General features: G+C 37.1%; 1 protein-coding gene across 2 annotated transcripts in view; it reads right to left on the bottom strand.

The window, feature by feature from the left end:
• The window catches only part of GMDS (GDP-mannose 4,6-dehydratase), a 644,323-nt gene that overhangs the window by 304,761 nt on the left and 318,887 nt on the right, over positions 1-20,675 (bottom strand). For both annotated transcript variants that reach the window (XM_086706440.1, XM_086706441.1), the window contains exon 7: positions 6,209-6,336. In XM_086706440.1, the coding sequence (XP_086562566.1) occupies positions 6,209-6,336 (128 nt within the window). The remainder of the gene's footprint in view (positions 1-6,208; positions 6,337-20,675) is intronic.

Genomic DNA, 20,675 nt, shown 5'->3' with positions numbered 1-20,675 from the left:
ATACCTTCTACAGGCAAATTCATCATCAAATTTAGATGATGTCGTATTTTAAAAGAGGCAATTATGTCTATATCACACGAATAGCCTTGTTATTAAAGTTAAATAGCCAGTTTTCATTTGTGGGCGGAAGCAGATGTGAAGTGGAAGGCCAGTGAAAGGAGAGAAGCAGGAAGGACAGAGGAGAGCATGAGGAAGGGTAGCTCAGCCCGGATGAGGACCAGCACAAAGGGACTGGGCAGGCCTGACGGGCAGTGGAAGCAGAAAGCTCGTGGAATCTCACAGTACACTTTACATGTAAGTCAATGAGTGTCATAATCTAAGAGGAACAGGAAGGGGCTTTCACACTGTTTCCCTAGGACTGTTCTCAGAAATAGAACCAGGACTTTCTTAGGTACAAGCTATCGTTTCATGTTCCACAGTGGTATAATGACACTTAGCATCATGAGAGTGAGTAAAGGGTGGAGTACAAGCTTCCACCTTAATGTGGTTAATTGCTACCCATTAGAACTTAAATGGCATTTACACAAAGTTTCATAATCCGTTTCCACAGGCACTGTATCTCCTGAGTATGCAACTCCATTCTATATTCATTTTCATTTTTTCCCTCCAAATTCACACACTTATACACATTTGCCAAGAACTACTTTTTCCAATTTAATGTCAGATGCTCAATTTTAGATTTTTAAAATACAATTGAAAATATCTAAAAATGCATCCACCTCCTTGTTCCTAAACTATCTGTGGATGGAAACTTGATGAATAATCCATCTTAGAAACTTTGATGGTGTAGTCTTCATTCACTGAGATAGCAATTTAAACAGTCTAGAGGTTCTGGGGATCTTGGGGCACATTCACTCCTGTGATATCATCCCCAGCCACACAAGACCTGGCCAGAGGAAATAAGGCAACTATGACTTTCTGCATTTGTTTAGTGAGGCCTTACTAAAGAATAGACTCTGGCACCATGAACACTTTGAGAATTCAAACACAACAAGTAATCAAGCTACTCCACTGAACATAAAAAAGAAAAAAAAACCTATTTGTTGATGTTGCAACTAGTAAGCTTTCCCTTAAATAAAATCTCAGAAAGTTTAAATGGCATCCTTTCTTTCCAGATTTGTATGAATTAACACAGGATGCAAAATGCTAGCAGCAGACTGACAGATGAATTAGAAACAAGGGGGAAACACTGGTTAATCCTCCCCAGCTCTGTCAACAGTCTACTTCTCCCCCTGCCAGAGGCTCCCTGGCTTTCCCCTGGTCTCTTTTATCAGCTGAGAACTGGAAGCTGTAAGAAAAATTAACTCATGCAGAAGACAATGAACAGAGAGGGATGGACATCTAACTATCCATTTTCCCCAAACACACCCTCCGCATCTTTGCCTAATACAGTCAATATAATGAGTTCAGCAAGATCTGATCATCTCTGTTTCAGCCACACACTCTCTTCCAGATATTTCTCCTCCATTTGAACTATAAATGGCACAGAGAGAAAAGAGAGAGAAGTTCAATGTCTTGGCTCTCTGGGAAATGGAAAGTTAGGCAGACCCCACTGCTTATGTCTCTCCTCCCCTCACTTCAGTGAGAATTAGTGGTTGTGAACATGGCTTAGCTATCAGGCCTGGGCTGGAGTTCTGGCTTCATTCACCTCTGATGGCCATGGCTTTGGGCAAATTGTACCCTGAACTCTCCAACCCTCAGTTCCTTCATCTGTGAAGGATTGTTGTATGTTTCATATAAGATAATGTATGTAAAGTCCTCTATAAAGTTTTGACCCATAATGAACATCCAACATTTGGCAATTTTTATTATTTTTATTTCTAAAAGTAGTTTTTTAAAATTAATATATGCTCCCTGCCGAAAAAGAGGAGAAGGAGGAGGAGGAGGAGGAGGAGGAGGAGGAGGAGGGAGAAAGAAAAAGAAAGGAAGGAAGGAAGGAAGGAAGGAAGGAAGGAAGGAGGGAGGGAGGGAAGGAGGGAGGGAGGGAGAAAAGAGAGGTGTGTGTGAGGGACTATTATATTAAAATTCAGATGAGTCTCAAAAATCCCGCCCTACCCCCCCATAATATGAATGTGCCCTAGATTGCCTTTAGAACAGGAGAACTCTTCAGGAATATCTGTATGGTCAGTTGTTGGTAGTAAAACCTCATGATATTTTTTAAATGGGTTTGCTGAGTCTTGGAAAAAGTTCAGACTTGGGTCACTGATTATCCATGTATCCCAAGACTAAGGACCCTCTTGTGAGTTGATAAAAGCTTAAAGATACTTCCAGTCCAGTGCTTATCAATTAGGTCATCGTTCCATATTTTCCAGCTAAAGTTGTATCCTAGCTAGTTTTATCAAGGTAGGATCACACTGGGACCTCATTAATCAAACTGTTACCATTAATTTTAAACATATAGTGCCATTTTCCAACTCTTCACTGTTAATGTATGTGTGTGTGTGTGTATATATATATATATATATATATATATATATATATAATTAAAAGGGTAGCAAAGTTAAATAAGTTTGAGAAACACTTTATTAATCTTAATAGGCAGTAGTGCATTCATATATTCTAAGTTTTGAGAAGCCAGTCCATGATAAAGAAATCTGCTTAGATTTGTGAAATTTAGCATTGTGTAGGCTTATGTGGCTTTAGACAAAGTTTACAAGACTGTCATCTACAGCAACTAGAACCATGACCATGGTAGGTAGTCAACAGAAGGTGTGTGGAAAGAACAGTGCCTCCTAGAGAAGTTAGAGATCCTCTCCTTTCAGGCACCACTGGTACTGTGTTGACATCTTGAATTTGTTTGAATGTGTTCTCATAAATACAATGGTTCAATGTATGTGGACGGAGGCAGGCATGAAAAGAGTGTGATGGTGTCACATAATTATTTAAGAAGATAAAAATATTTCAAAAGTTTGAATTATCAACTGACTATATCCTGTAAGAAGTACAAATTCTCGACAACCCACATTTGTGTAAACTGAGTATTTAGAGCTCTGAGCCATCAGCACTACAGAGTAGTTTTTAAACAGTAATACTTTTTTTTTTCTCAAGTTGCAACAATTGTAGATGTTAATTATAGGATCTGGGTGGTGGGTATATGGCTGTTAATGGTAAAATTCATTCAACAATCCTGTACGTTTAAAATGTTTATAATAAATATTATTGGAAAAGATGTAAGCACATAACTTATTTATTCTGAAGTACAGCATGATTTAATATAGTTTTTATATTCTTCACTTCAAGTTGAAATACCCCTTACCCACTCAGTTTAAGTTTTAAATCATTTTGATCTAGGAAACAAGACTATAAATGGATGTTAATGAACCTGAATCAGCAACAGGAAGTGGCTTTGCATAAATTCTTGCAAAAATGTTTACAAGACAGAGGTAGATTCTAATCACGAATGTACAGCACATTAATGCTAATTTTTTACAGGGTTGTTATTAGGCCCTTTTCACAGATGGGTAAGCTGAGATATAAAGCCCTAAGACTGAAGAACAAATCACTGACACAGCTAGGATCCCTATACTCTGTTTGTCAAACGCTCTCTACTCTTCATCATGGAAGTTTATCCATAAGTAAAAAAGTGTAAGTCACTTAATCTAAAGATTCACCAGTACAATATGTTTGTGTATAAATGAGAAAGATTATATAATTAAGACGTGTGTAAATAAGATGCTATTATAACTTGTTTGATCGTACTTGCCAAGGCTTCTTTATTCTAAAGCTGATTATAGCGCCAGGATGCAGATGCACTTTAAACAAACAATGTTTCTCTTTTTTCATTCTTATGCTTGTTGATTTTAATTTTAGCAACATCTGCCTTTAGTCTTAAGTCTGTGAAGTAACCTCATTTTAACACGTTTAGAAATGCAAGAGATGGTAACACTTCTTAAAATGGAAATAGCAAACTACGTATTCTTACTTAATAATGGCACTTTTTCAGAAATCAAGAAATTTAAATTGAGACATCCTTCAGGACCCATAAATGAGAACTATATAATACTTCTTGCATCATCAACATGTGTTACTGTCTGAACCCCAGGGTTCAGCAAAACCTACTTGTACTGTGGAACAAGCCAGGTCTTGAATGACAATGACAATGACTTAATTTTGTATGTCTGTTTCTCCATAAAATCTGAAAATTTTACATTTTTCCTGAAAGGCCAGAACATTTTACTCTTGCGTGGATGCTTTGGTTCACTGTACTGATACCATTTTGTCAAGGAATCTTCAAAATGGTATTTGGGAAGACCTTTTTGAAGTCTTTGAGCCAAAATGTTTATAAAATGCTTTTATTTTAAATGAATACAAATGTGGCACCTTTGTTTCAAGGTTTGAGCTACACCCAGGACCAGTGCTAGCCTTGGCATTTGGGGAATGAGATGATACCAGGGTCCTTCTTCCAGATCCACTGAGCTCACAAAAGACTTACTCATTACTTATGTATTTAACAGTGTAATGAGTTTCTAAAACAATTTTTGGCTTATTTTTAAAATGTCATTAAATTTTTTTCTGATTGAAAAGTTTATATTCATTTCAAATATATGGAAAATATAGAAATACAAAGAGAAAAATAAACATAAATGGTAATAAGCATTATTAAGATTTGGTATACTGTTTCTCTATCAAAATCTATTTCTGAGTTCTAGTACAAACTTCATTTTACCCCGGTGCAAAAAAATAAAGTTAAATAGAATGAAATTTGATCTATTTGGTTCTGAATTTGGAGAACAAGAATTTGGATAAAGAAAGATAACTATACAGCTATCTACTGCTCTAAGCATATGCAGAAAGCTAGAATGATAGTTTTGAAAAAAAATTCATTTTTATGAACCTTGCCTCATATTTTTAAGTAGGTAAGGCCATATAGATTAGACAAAACAGAGTTTCAGCTTCTATTATTAACATCTCCTTTCTCTTACTTCTTAAATTTCTGAAAAGGTGGGCTTATATATTTTTTAATGAAATGTTCTTAGAATATATCTAATGTCTATTGTCATAAAATGCCTCTTTGTAATGACAGCTTCAAAGAATATACCGAAATTATCTAAATGTTATGCTGTTCAAAATTTAAAATCAAAGCTGTTCTTCATCCATAATATAAATCAGTATTAGGTGTACAAGTACCCATTTTTAATTGTTATGAACAAAAACAATAACACCTGAAACTAACCTCTGTGTTAGCAAGTAAACTACTTGTTTGCTTTCTTTCGTAAACGTTCAAGTTTCTTTTTGAATCGCATCAATGAACAAGGAAGCCAGATCCGGTTTCCCAGAGAGGAATCATTAAGGACAGAAATAGTCTCCTGAGCACAGGAAATCTGTAAGCACCTAAACAAGGACAAACAGACTCCAGGGAAAAAGACAATGTCACCAACATGCTCCTTCATGTCTGGCCACAGAAAGAGCCATGTATATTTAAAAGGATACTGATCAGGGAAAGGTAAAATATAACCATTTGCTTAAAGAAAAGTCACACTACTTACACATGTAACACATCTAATCCAGACCAGAATTTAATGTGCAGATAAATCCCAAGAGTGAGAACTTGAATTTCCCTTCAACTATATCCAGTATTATGCAATATTATCATTATTAACAACTCTATCTCTATTTAATGAACAAAATTCATTGGTGTGTAAAGTCACACATTGAGAGGTATGTAGGGTAATAACCAGACACTCAAGCAGCAGAAACCAAAACCTCCGCAAGAATTTCACTCTTAGAGTACTTTAGTAGAATAATGTAAACCTGAAAGTCTTAGATTATACAAACTGAAATTAGGGAATATTTCCTGAAGCTCTGAGAACTGTATCTGTATACCTAAATTTTTTTCACAGTTATATGACTTTTGAGTAGGCAGGAGGGAGAAGGTGCACAAAGTGAGGAGATAGAGGCTTTAGGAAGGAAAGAATACTACTCAAACATTTTTCAACCATCCTCGGAACAACTGACTGACACCTTCATTTTAACGATGGAAAGAACAATTGTGAAAGGTTTCCATATTCAAGTAACATTCAGTGTCATCTACATGTAAAATGGAACCATGGAGCCTTAAAATGAAAGCAGTGTGAGTGTAAATATATCTGCATTAGCAAAATTTTATATGCTACCACTTCTTCTAGGTCATGCTTTTCCACCAGAGGCCTGGCATTGAAAACACCAACTGATACAGGTATTTTTAAGAACATAATGAGTCAGTTCCTACCTCTACATAGTCCTTGGCATGGCCCCAATCTCTTTTGGCATCCAGATTTCCCAAGCTGAAACATTCCAGTTGTCCAAGGTAAATCTTAGCCACTGACCGGCTAATTTTTCTAGTAACAAAATTAGCTCCTAAAAAGAGATAAAAGGATGTATGTATTATCAGATAGTACATTTGACATTTAACAGTTTGGTGAACCAAATCCAATCTCAGCCTCTAGGCATTTCTTTCATTCTCCCCCATTCCCCCTCCTTTAAAATAAGAATGAAAGAAAATGATCACTAACTGTCATTTAGATAAGTTAAGAAGCTCTAATTCTATGTGTCACATCAGCTCTACTTTCATAACAAACATTTTTCTTTTGGGGACGTCTTAACATTCCTAATTTGCTGCTGCAATATGTGACCCAGGCATTAGGCCAAAGAAAAGCTATTGGAATGCCAGTTTTTAAACAGAAAATTCAAAAGGGTTGTACAAAGGGAAATGCCAGAATGGAAGACAGACATCTAAGACCACCCTGATTTTTTTTAAGAACATAAACAGCGTATGTTCCTATTAATAAAGCTATTTTGGAGCTCATGGAGAAAGGGAGAGGAGTAGCTCACAGGCTATAACCAGTTACAGGAAACAAACAAGAAATGCATTTGGGTTGCCAATAAGTGGTGATCATTCTTCTTTGGAAACTTGCAAAGCTATCCAGTTATAAATTATGACACAGTTCCAACTCAAAAGTTTCTCTCTACTATACTTACTGAAATGCCACCTTCCAAATTCACTTAAGTGCTATCTACAGAAATGGGCTCCTGAATTCTGCATAAATATTTTGAAATGATCGGAGGAAAGGTGTCATAAATTGAAGAAAGAACTGAAATTGTTTTATGTTCTCTGGTCTTAATGAAAGGTTCTACTTTTTAAAAGATTATAGACAAGGACAAAATAAAAGACACTTTGGAGATGATTTTACCCATGGCTCTGTTTCTAGGTAAGGTTAGCACAAAGCACCAAATTCTCAAGGTAATAATACACATAAAGTCAATGATGGCTTCATACAGTTTAGATAGATTACTATCATAATTTATCACATTTCAATAACTTTAGCTTTGTTCTTTTGCAGATTAAGCAGGGAGGTTAGTTATGATGAAAGCTTTTGGTTTCTAGAGAAACTGGCACAGTGATAAGGGGAATTTTTCTAAATAGGTTTACTAAATTTTGGCAAGAACATGGCCCAGGGCAAGTGCCAACATATACTAGATCACTGACTACAAATATTTGGTATATGCATTTATACCAATGCCATCATTAAAGATGACAATGGGATTTCTATGGAAATCTAAATTTTCAGTTTTTCTTAGCAGCTCATAGAGTACATTAATAAATCCAAAGTTTCAACTTTCCATGGCAGTTTATAAAACAGAGCTCCTTCAAAAACCAGACTTTCAAAATGAAGAAATATTAAATAGGTGCAATCCTTCTCAATCTGCTACCCATTAGCAATCATTTATTCTCCATTGACTTGTAACAAATAAAATTAAACTTATAATTAAATGTAGATTTCTTGATGTCTGCCTTTTTATTTTAATATCAGGACTATACTATCATTACAAATATACTAGATAGGGGCGCCTGGGTGGCGCAGTCGGTTAAGCGTCCGACTTCAGCCAGGTCACGATCTCGCGCTCCGTGAGTTCGAGCCCCGCGTCAGGCTCTGGGCTGATGGCTCGGAGCCTGGAGCCTGTTTCCAATTCTGTGTCTCCCTCTCTCTCTGCCCCTCCCCCGTTCATGCTCTGTCTCTCTCTGTCCCAAAAATAATAAACGTTAAAAAAAAAAAAAATTAAAAAAAAAAAAAACAAATATACTAGATAAACTAGTGATGCCATATCACTAAATAAAGTTCCCAACAAAAAATAGTTCAGATTATTCTCTTTACTAGTAAACAAATGTTTAGGGGTCAAATGGAAGCATGTGACCATGTTCAATGTATCTAGGTCCTGTCCTTCCCTATTTATTCTTTCAAATAGTATTAACTGAGTACCTATCAAGCACTAAGCACTTAGCTGGGGAACTTGGGAGTGATGCAGTAGCAGCTACTCTCAGGTAGTAGAGAGAGGGTAAGATATACAAATCAGTGCTGCCAGAAGTGAGATGACAGATTTGCAAGAACAGAAACAGTCAAATCTGGTAACTCAGTAGCTGGATGTGGTCAGGAAACACCCACCAGAGAAGCAGCCTGCATGGAGTCTCCTCATGAGGTCATGAAGCAACTAATTAGCTGTGAGACAAGGACAGTGCTCCAGGTACATGCAAAGGCAGTGCAGGGGTTTCCAGCAGGCCTGTCTTTAAATCCTTATCACAAGCCTGCAATGATCATGACCTCAAGACCTCTAACAATGGCTATCACTTTTAGCACCGCACTGAGCTCTTTAGATGAAAAAACTCATTTAGTTTTCAGAGAAACCCGAGAACTAAGAACTGTCATTACCTCTTTTGTAGGTGAAGAAGCTGAGATTCAAAGAACCTATGCAAACTGATCATTTTAAAACAGATTTACATCAGTGACTGTAAAATTATAAAGCCCAGGTTCCCTCCTTGACGGGACAGAATGTCTTGCTAGGAGATGTGGAACCTTCCTTATCTGAATCCAAAAGTTGTCTTGGATAATGGTCAAGTTTATTTGAATATGTAGTTCTCAAAATGTAATTTTTAAATATGATTTATTGTTAAACTGGCTTACATACAACACCCAGTGCACATCCCAACTGTGGAGTGCCCTGCTCAATGCCCATCACCCATTTTTCCTCTCTCTCACCCCCATCACCTTCAGTTTGTTCTCTGTATTTAAGATTTCTTGTGGTTTGCCTTCCTCTCTCTCTGTTTGTATCTATTTTTCCCCTTGCCTTCCCCCAAGGGAAGTTTCTCAAGTTCCACATATGAGTGAAAACATATGATATCTGTCCTCTGACTGACTTATTTCAGTCACCATAATACCTTCCGGTCCCACCCATGTTATTGCAAATGGCATGATTTCATTCTTTCTCATTGCCAAGTAGTATTCCATTGTGTATATAAACCCCATCTTCTTTATCCATTCATCAGTTGATGGACATTTAGGTTCTCTCCATGATTTGGCTACTGTTTAAAGTGCTGCTTTAAACATTAGGGTACATGTGCCCCGATGCATTAACATTCCTGTATCCCTTGGGTAGTACTGCTATTGTTGGGTCATAGGATAGTTCTATTTTTAATTTTTTGAGGAATCTCCACACTGTTTTCCAGAGCAGCTGCACCAGTTTGCATTCCCACCAACAGTGCAAGAGGGTTCCCGTTTCTCCACATCCTCGCCAGCAACTGAGGTTTCCTGATTTGTTCATTTTAGCCACTCTGACCAGTGTGAGGTGGTATCTCTGTGGTTTTGATTTGTATTTCCATGATGATGAGTGATGTTGAGCATCGTTTCATGTGTCTGTTGGCCATCTGGATGTCTTTTCTGGAAAAGTGTCTATTCATGTCTTCTGCCCATTTCTTCACAGGATTATTTGCTTTTCCGGTGTTGAGTTTAGTAAGTTCTTTATAAATTTTGGATACTAACCCTTTATCCGATATGTCATTTGCAAATATCTTTTCCCATTCTGTTGCTTGCCTTTTAATTTTGTTGATTGTTTCCTTTGAAGTGCAGAAACGTTTTATCTTGATGAGGTCCCAATAGTTCCTTTTTGCTTTTAATTCCCTTGCCTTTGGAGATGTGTTGAGTAAGAAATTGCTGTGGCTGAGGTCAAAGAGGTTGTTGACTGCTTTCTCCTCTAAGGTTTTGATGGTTTCCTGTCTCACATTTAGGCTTTTCATCCATTTTGAGTTTACTTTTGTGTATGGTATAAGGAAGTGGTCTAGTTTCATTCTTCTGCATGTTGCTGTCCAGTTCTCCCAGCACCATTTGCTAAAGAGACTTTCTTCCCTTGGATATTCTTTTCCTGTTTTGTCAAAGATCAGTTGGCCATACATTTGTGGGTCCAATTCTGGGGTCTCTATTCTATTCCATTGGTCTATGTGTCTGTTTTTATGCCAGTACCATACTGTCTTGATGATTAAAGCTTTGTAATACAGGCTAAAGTCTGGGATTGTGATGCCTCCCACTTTGGTTTTCTTCTTCAATATAACTTTGGCTATTTGTGGTCTTTTGTGGTTCCATACAAATTTTAGGATTGTTTGTTCTAGCTTTGAGAAGAATGCCGGTGCAATTCTGATTGGGATTGCATTGAATGTATAGATAGCTTTGGGTAGTATTGACATTTTAATAATATTTATTCTTCCAATCCATGAGCATGGAATGTTTTTCAATTTCTTTGTGTCTTCTATTTCCTTCATAACCTTTCTATAATTTTCATCATAATGATCTTTTACATCTTTGGTTAGGTTTATTCCTAGGTATTTTATGGTTCTTGGTGCAATTGTAAATGGGATAGTTTCAAATATTAATTTCTTAATGTTATTCTTTATAATAGCTTTCTTGAGATATAATTCACATACTATATAACCTATTCATTTAAAGTGTATTATTGAATGGCTTTTAATACATTTACAAAGTATACAGCCACCATTACTAACATTTCAGAACATTTTAGCACCCCCAAAAAACACTTAGGCAGTCACTTCTCATTTTCCCCAAAGGCCTCTTGCCCTAAGCAACCACTTATCTGCTCTCTGTCACTACAGACTTGCTTATTCTGAACACTTCATATATAAACAGACTAATTTTTGGTCTTTTGAGACTGGCTTCATTTTAGCAGAACATTTTCAAGGTTCATCTATGTTACAGCATAAATCAGTACTTCATTCTTTCTTTATGGCCAAATAATATTTTATTATGTGGATATACCACATTATTCATTCATCAGTCAGAAGGTACACATTGGGTTGTCTCAATCTTTTGGTGATTGTGACGAATGCTTATGAACACTTATGTAGAAGTTTTTGTACCGACATCATGTTTTCATTTCTCTCGGGTATATACCTACAGGTGGAATTACTGGGTTACAGGGCAACTCTACATTTAACCTACTGAGGAAATGTCAAACTGTTCTCCAAAGTATCTGCCATTTTATATTCCCACCAGCAGTGAACTGGGTTCTCATTTCTCCACATCCTTCCCAACACTTGTTACGGTTTATCTTTTCCAGTAATAGTCTTCCTAGTGAATACTGAGTGTTATCTCAGCATGGTTTTGATTTGCATTTCTCTGATGACTAATGAGATTGGGCATCTGTATTTTTACATGCTATTGGCCATCTGTATACCTTCTTTGGAGAAATGTCTATTCAGATCCTTTGCCCATTGTTTAATTGTGTTGGTTGTGTTTTTACTATTGAGTTGTAAGAGGTTTTTTTTACATATTCTGGATCCAAGTCCTTTATTAGATATATAATTTCCAAATACTTTCTCACATTCTATAGCTTCTCTTTTCACTTTCTTAATGGTGTCCTTTGAAGTGCAAAAGTTTTTGTTTGTTTTTTGTTTTTAATTTTGATGAAGCCCAATTTGTCTATTTTGGATTAATGCGAGCTTTAGGTGTCACATCCAAGAAGATTTTGCCTTACCCAAGATTATAAAGATTTTCTCGTATTTTTTAAAGTAAATTTTTACAGACTTTGTTTTTACATTTAGGCCTCTGATTAATTTTTCAGTTAATTTTAGTGTATGGTGTGATGAAAAGGGTTCAACTCCATTCATTTGTATGTGGATATACAGCTGTCCTGGCCCCATCTATTGGAAAGGTTATTTTTTCCTCCTTTGTATTGTCCTGGCACCTTATGTGAAAAATCAATTAATCGTAAATGTGTGAGTTTATTTCCGACTTTCAATTCTTTTCCATTGATCTACGTATCTATCCTCATGACAGTATCCCACATTCTTAATTACTTTAGATTTATGGTAAGTTTTAAAATCAGTAAGTGTGAGTTTTCTGACTTTGTTTTTTTTTTAAACATTGTTTTACTTATTCTTAGTCCCTTGAATTTCTTTGTGAATTTTATGTTCAGCTGGTTAATTTCTGCAAAAAAAAAAAAAAAAAAAGCCACTGGAGATTTTGATAGGGATTGTGTTGAATCTGCAGGACAATATGAAGAAAGAATACTGTCATCTTAACCATATCATGTCTTCCAATTTATGAACACAGGATGTCTTTCTATTTACTTAGGCCTTTTGAAATTTCTTTCAGCAATGTTTTGAAGTTTCCAGAAAATAAGTTTTGCTTTCATTTTGTTAAATTTGTTCCTTTGACATTATTGTAAATGGAATTGTTTTCTTTAATTTCATTTTCAGATTAATTTTAAACATTGTTATCATATGCTTCACTAATTAGTTTTTGGAGAGGCTTAAAATTATTATTTTTTAAATTTGCTCTCTTCATTTTTACTCCTTATCACCTGCTGTTTTTGGGAGAGAACTATAAAAATAATTATATATTAGAATGAGACCTTAGAGGCCACTTTGACAAACCATCCCAAGTGTGCAGGTGGAGAAAGACAGGCAGAGAGGCTGAGCAAAACTGCCCAACAGTCAGGACAAGCAGGTAAGCCTGATCCAAGCCTGTCTGGCTTGCTTTCCCACCTGTGCTGATTTCACTAAGCCACAGTGCAATGCAGGAGGTATCCTTCCTCAGATGAGATTATTTAAGTGGTTGTGCATTATAACACGTGGATAATGGACCTCTCATAATTATTTTAAATGTACACTTGATTTCTAAGAGCCTTAAACTAGAAGACCTTAGTGTCAAGAAATGAAAAGTTAGCCCAATGAACTGACCAAAGGCCAGCTCTGATAGCTACTGGCTATGTGATCTTGCACAAACCATTTAACGGCTCTGAAGTTACAGTCTGTTCTGTAAACTATCAATATAGTGATATGTGCCATGTCAAATGTTCCTGTATCTGAAACAACACTGTAGAACATAAATCATTACGGAAATGTAAGGAATTAGTATCATCATGTCCTCATTTGTAAAACAAGGATAATAACAATACTTACCATGTAGATTTGATGTTTAAGTGAGAAAATCAAGGTAATATGATTAGCAAGTTCTCAATAAATGTTAGCTATTATGATAATTATTACATTACAATGTTAGTGGTATCTATAACTAAGCATGAATGAAAGTTCATATTTCTTACATCTTTTATGACGAAGTCTCTTAATTCTCTGATTTTGAAAATCTAAAGTTGAGAATAGAGGTAAATAGTCAAAGTCAAATGTACAGACTCACACAATGAAAGCACTAATAAACATTTCTTAAACCACTGAACGTTACTTTGTCAATGTAAACTCATTAACATAGAAAAAAAGAGTGGTCACATAAATGTATATCCATAAGAAAAAAAATTAAGATGAATTTTAGTCCAAATCTTAGTTCTAAGTCTGAGATCATGAGTTCTAGCACAGATAGAATGAAAAGAACAGAATTTCTGTTTTGGCAATGTTGCATATAAGAAAAACTGCCACATTAAAAAACACCAAGATATGCTGGATAAAGCATTAGTATTATTAATTTAAATTCAAAGCTGAGTCTCAAAAAAGTACTCAAGTGAAGGGAAAGCTCCAAAGCACATGTCTGGGTGGACACTAAGGGCTCTGGGCTAAGAACATGACTGGAATACCACCTCAGGACCTAGAAATAGGTTTTAGCTTTAATGTCCAAGCTGAGGCAAAGGACATGGCCTTGGAAGTGTAACACTGGAAGTAGGGTTATATACTATATGAGTTATTAATAGTTCTGTTCCCTTTATAAGTGCCATTACCTTAAATAAGCATTTTAACTTTTCAGTTGCTTTATCTATAAAATGGGATAATAATCCACTCTAAGGACCTAGTAAGATACTTAGTTTAAAGGCTGTATAACTCTATATCATTGTAAAGTACTTTATTAGCTATAAATGTTTATTGTCTTGGATATTTTTACTGTGATAAATCTTTTAAAATAGTAAAATCTTTTTCTTCCACATTTGTCTTTATGTGACCTTCTCCACAGTTAGCCCAAGTCTGGAGAAAGAACAGAACTGTATCAAATAGTCAAAAAGAAAGAGTTAATATTCATCCCTATCATTCAAAATAGGATTCCGTAACAAGACAGTAAGTTTGAAAATAAGCTCATGGAAAAGTAATTTTCTAAATAAGTTTAGTGTATCAAAAACCAAGAGTGGTCACAACCCAAAGTTTCTCACATATTCTGATGGGCAGGCATGTGGCCTGTGGTTCTTGTAAAAAGGACAAAAAGAGGTAGCAGGTGGGGGGTGCCCAGGCCACCCCGGGCAGTGGAGGACGCCAGCAGAGGCAATGTTCTAACCTAGCTTCTGTGGGATAACAAGTAAATTATATTGAAGAAATCATCAAGAGGAGGAGACTTCAACCTACTTCATGCTGGAGACTCTGGAGAGATCTCTTTAGGATGCCACCCAGACTGACCTGGGATAGCTGCATCAAGATACATGAAGCAGTATTATGAGGCTCCCTTACAGGGCATGGGCAGTGGTGTGAGAGCCAACAGGCCTGCCCTGCAGCCCTGAGTGGGCTGGAGGCGGTGAGGGAGGATGCTCTGTAGTTGAGGCTTGGGGGTAAAACCCGTAGGATATGGACTACATCTTATATGTAGTGGGTCCACCATGCCAATGAAGGATGGGGTGAGGCTAACTCACTCCAGGAGCCTATGGAAAGAGAAGCCCCTGAATTTTATTAGCAGCAGACACCAAAAAAGAGCCAAGCCTGCCACCTCCCTGGCCATTAGGCAAGGGAATGGCTTGTATCAGCAGCTCTGCAGCTGAGATCAGCAGTGTGCCGAGTGTACCATGTGGGCCTGAGGATTCCAGTTGCCTCCTTGTCAACACCAAGTCACATAAGCCACATCTGTGTCCCAGATAGCCAGATGCCATCTCAAAGACAAACAAGGGAAGAAGATGGCATGCCTAGAGAAACTGGCTTCAAAACTGTAATACAGCAGACAATTACATTTTTAATTGAATTTGGTTTTTGTTTGTTTGTTTCACTTTATTTTGTTTGAGAAAAGTATAAGTTTAACCTTTAGGGACTGTATGACTTTCCTGTGGCTGCCATAACAAATTAGTACAAACTAGGGGGCTTAAAACAACTGAAATTTATTCTTTCACAGTTTTGGAAATACAAGTCTGAAATTGAACAGGGCCAAGTTCCTTCTGGGAAGTCTAGGGGATAAACCTTCCTTTGCCTCTTTCTAGTTCCAGGCATTCTTGATTCTTGGCTTCTGGCTACATCACTCCAATCTCTTCCTCCATCTTTACACCATCCTCTCCTGTACATCTATGTCTTTGCCTCTTCTGTTTCTTATAAGAACACTTGTCATTGAATTTAAAGTCTACCCTGGTAATTCAGGATGATCTCCTCATCTCAAGATTCTTCATTTAATTATATCTGTAAAGACCCTTTTTCCAAATAAGATCACATTCACAAGTTTCTGGAATTAAGAAGTAGGCAGATCTTTTTGGGATCACTCAATCCACTATAAGGATCACAGATTAGAATATTTGAGAAAATGATAAAACATAAATCAAGCACTGTTATATTATTTTAATAACATCTTAAGAGAATGATATATCTTTCATGAGCACAACAAACAGTATCTGGTTGCAAAAGATTAATTTAAAGGTGATAAAATAAGTTTCTTCTCTATTGTAACTCTGAAGTTTGCCTCAGTTAATCTGAGTAGCTCCCAGAGTCTCTCCTTCAGAGAATACACATCTATTTATAATTTTGGACTGGAAATGCCATGCATATTCCCATATTTACCAATTTCCCTTTTCATCATTCCTTCTTGAATCTTCCTTCTGGCATAATTTCCTTTCTTTTAAAAATGTATCCTTTTGAAATTCCTTTAATGTAGAGAAATTGGCTCATATTTGAAAGATAATTTTGCTAATTTCACAACTGCAGGGTGCAAACTATTTTCTTTGAGCATGCTAAAGGTATTATTCCATTGTATTCTGGTTTCCATTTTTTGCTATGGTAAGTGTGAGGTCATTCTATTATTCCTTAGTAGGTCATCTTTCTTCCTCCCATTAAAGATTCTCTCTTTGCCTCTGGTATCCCAGAATTTCAATTCAATGTGTCTAGATACGTTTTCTGCATGATGCACACAACACTTAACAGTGTCTCTTATAGCAGGTCTGGAAATCTCTCAGTAACCATCTCTTCCAATATTGCCTCTTCATCACTCTATTCTGTTTTCTTATCTCTTACTATTTGCTTCTGGGAAGGAATGTTAGACATTCTTATTTTGCCTTCCAAAATCTTAATTTCTTTCTTCCTCTTTCCTTTCTTCTCCACCTTCTTTTATTTATTTCTTTGTTTATTTACTTATTTTAATAATTTTCACCTCTTGGGCGCCTGGGTGGCGCAGTCGGTTGAGCGTCCCGACTTCAGCCAGGTCACGATCTCGCGGTCCGTGAGTTCGAGCCCCGCGTCGGGCTCTGGGCTGATGGCTCAGAGCCTGGAGCCTGTTTCCGATTCTGTGTCTCCCTCTCTCTCTGCCCCACCCCCGTTCATGCTCTGTCTCTCTCTGTCCCAAAAATAAATAAACGTTGAAAAAAAAAATTTTAATAATTTTCACCTCTTTATCCTTCTCTGCAATGTTCCGGGTAATTTCCTGAGATCCATTTAATTTTCCTTCAGCAGTCTAATATTTTAAAGTCAGCCATATAATTCTTTGTTTCCATAATTATTTTTGTTTTTATGTCTAATGTTCTCTTTGGTTCTTTTTCAAATCTGCCTGGGCAGTTCTATATTCTGTTGCTGCTTATTTATTTTTTATGATTTATCAATTTATTTACCTAGAGATATCTTAGTAATTTTATATTCTGAATTTGATAATGCCATTATTTAAAGTTCTTGGGGGGACTAATTTCTTGTTTTTCTCCTGCTGAATATGACTGATGGTAGCTTGTTTCCTTGTGCATTTGATGACACTCAGAGTTCATACTTAGTAATCTTAATCTGCTGGAAACCAGAGGACATGTCTGAGAATGACTGTTTCCTCCTGAGAGGGTCTATGTTTGTTTCTGATGGAAGTCAGGAGATGCTAACCTCTGCAACCTTTCATCCCCTTCCACTGTGCCCAGGTTAATAAGGTTCTGCTCTTCTAGTTTGTTGCTAAGGCCAAAACTGAGCCTTCTAATTAAAGAGGCTGGACATTACCTAAAGGTCTATTAAAACTAGGTAAACAGGACTGGATACCACTTTGGGGTCCCTAGTGGTCCCCACCTACAGTTGGGAGGCAACTGTCAGGAAGATGAAGACAGATTTAGAGAAATAAAGATATTAAAAGAAATTATTTGCTCTGTATAGCTGGATGCAAAGCAAATAACTGTTCCACCCAACACATATTTATTTTTATTTTCATACTAGACATTCAGAAAAAATTTATTTTTATGTTTTCTTTTAAACGGAGTATGCCTGTTCAATATGTATGTATGTATGTCTTTGGCTCAAATACGATTACTTTTAATAATTTTTTTCACACAACAGGCAAATATGCTTTTTTTTTCCTTATGAAATTCTGAACTAGAATATCGTCTTGTCTTGTGGTTCTTCCCCTTTACACTGGGCCTCACTTCCTGTGAGAACAGATGATTAAGACCTGCTGTGAGATCATTCCAGCACCAACACACAGGAGGCAGCTCAGATATAGAACTAAAGCCAAATTCCTAATTTCCTGGCTTTGTTCTTATATCTAATCCTTACATCAATGTATGTGTGAGTATGTATATGCACATATGCCTTGTTAAACTTTTTACTATAATACCGTAAAATATACCAATAATATTTATAGTCAAATATCTTCTAAACCAAAATTTTAAGGAAAAGAAGAACTGACAAAATTTATAACATATATCGTAAATTATCAGCATTAAACTTTAAGACATGAATAGCAGCATACTTATTGCAATTAAAGATTTAGATCATCGGTTAAATCACCATCTTTACCACAATGTACTACCTTCTGTACAAAACAGAGGTTTTGTTTTTATTTTTGTTTTTATAACATACAGAATACAACAATGGACATTTATGATGATCAAATAGAATTAAGGGAAGAAACATTGAGGGAGATACAGTAATTCCTACGAGGGATAATTCTGCTTACCACATTAAACAAAACTGCTTCATTCTGGCCCTGCCATTATACTGTCTAACTCCCAAGAAGCAAAGTAGCTGTGATTGTGTGGCAATTTTCATTGTTAGTATGTGCACATGTGTACACAAATATGTATGCTGAAGACATACATATAAATACATGCAAAATATATCCCTGTCAGCATCCAAATAGTATGTGAAGTAACCACAATTTCTCTAAGAAAAGTTTTATTTCATTGCCCAGTACTTCATCCAAAAGCTGTAGATTTAAAGATTTTTTGGAGTTAGATAAAGTACAAAGCCCGTTTGGATGCTATTCATTGCAAAACAGAAATCATTCCAATTTATCCTGAACCCCTCATGAACCTCCGCCCTGGGGCCCTGCATTCCCCCCCTGTGGTAGTCTCTGGCCACCCCACTGGGAACTGCCTGGGCCGTGGCTCGCTGCAGACAGGGTGTAGAAAGAAGAGACACTGGGAAGGTCATGGCTGACTGAGCAGACTGCAGAGATCAGAGAGCTCATACCTCATTTGCTCACCAAGTCCTGCCAAGAGCAACACTATTTAACTGCAGGTACTCAAAATCCAACAGGCATGCTTAAAGGAATCTCAGGCTTACAAGAGGACCATTCACAACGTGCATTTGTCGAGGATAGCTACCACCTTTGGCAATTATTCATAAATACATGTTTAAAGAGAAAGATTCAAGCTACTTTGCTCTTTGCATCAAATGTTCAATGCCTTTTCTACTGAGATTAAGATGATTCAAATTCACAAATCTTCATTTTCAGGGTTTCTCAGCTTTAGCACTATTGACATTTGGGGCTGACCTGTACATTGCAGAGTGTTTAGCAGCATTCCTGGCTGTTACCCAAGAGATGCTAGTAGCACCCCCTTCTCAGCAGTGGCAACCAAAAATGTCTCCAGACATTGCCAAATGTCCCCTGGGGAAACAAACTGCCCCCCTCCTTGAGAATCACTGCCTTAGTCAAACAAACGAATCCTGACAAAGACAAAATCCCACAAAATTAAAACAAATTTATATATAAACGCTAACCTTACCCACAGATACACTGTGTTATTTTAAGTCTCTCCATTCATTTGATACACTGACGAAACTATCAGAGAACTAATAAACATGAAATATTTAAATCATGATGAGACAGGGTGAGTCTTCATCTAAAGTCAAAGTGAATATATGAGTCTGGCCTCCTGAGGAGGGTCTAGGTGAAAGCACACATTTGGGAACCATTGATGTGTGGATGGTATTTCAAGTCCTGAAACCGGCTGAGACCACCAAGAGAGGGAAGTGAGCAAGAAAACAGAAATGGTCCAAGAACCGAATCCACTGACACTACAACATTTAGAGGTCAAACAGATGAGGAGGAAGCAGTGAGGCTGAAGGAAAACAAGAGCAGGGAAGAATCCGGAAAGTCTGGAAAGCGCGTGCCCAGGAGGCTGTTAATCACCACGACTGTAGGTCAGGGAGGAAGACAGGGGACAGATGGAAAAATGACCAATGGGTATGGCAGACTCAAGGTGACTGGCGACCCTGATCAGAGAGCCTCAGAGGAATGTAGTCAGAAATCTGATGGGTGAGAGGGTTAAAGACAGAATGGAGGAGAGACTGAGAAAATTTTATTTCAAGATGGGAGAAAAAGTAACATTTGAAGGGAGAGATCTAGTGATGAGGGAGAAATAGAAATGATCCAGGAGAGAGGTGAAAATTGCTGGTGTCACACCTTTGGGTTGGTGATTACAAACAGGGCCTAGTGGACGAACGTTGAGTTCTCCAGACAGCCCATCCATGGGCATAGGAGAGAGGGTACAAAGAACAAAAATTCAGATTAAAAAATGTGCAGATGTTCCCTCTGAGGGTTTCTATTTCCCTCTCAAATCTTAAACAAACACTTCCTTCTGCTATATGATTTATCCTCCTGTCCACAATGTCCATCCTCACAGCAGCATTATACCAGTTCTCCAAGCATACAGAACTCCCAGTCTCTTGTTCATGCAAATTCCTTAGTCTTTATTTCCTTCTTTTTCATATAATGAGCCATCACTTCGACCATTTTCTTGCTAATACCCTTAATTCCTTTGCTCTCCTGGCTGTTCCACTTCACATACTCTGCAAAACCTCATATCAATATCAATGTCTTTCCTCCTATGTTGTGGCCTGAGTGCTGTGGGAGAACACACCTATTCTAATTATGCTCTCCAACTCAAGCTAAGCTCCTGCTGCCTGGCTGGTAATCATTTTATGTGATCTGCAAGTTTCCATCCGGCTTTTCTCCTACTCACCTCAGGGGATATAACCTTTATCTCAC

This window comes from Puma concolor, chromosome B2 (genome assembly GCF_028749965.1).
Source record: "Puma concolor isolate L17-30 chromosome B2, mPumCon1.1.hap2, whole genome shotgun sequence".
Classification (NCBI taxonomy): Eukaryota; Metazoa; Chordata; class Mammalia; order Carnivora; family Felidae; genus Puma; species Puma concolor.
Note: the sequence above shows the minus strand (reverse complement) of the source record. Positions and strands in the feature narration are given on the sequence as shown.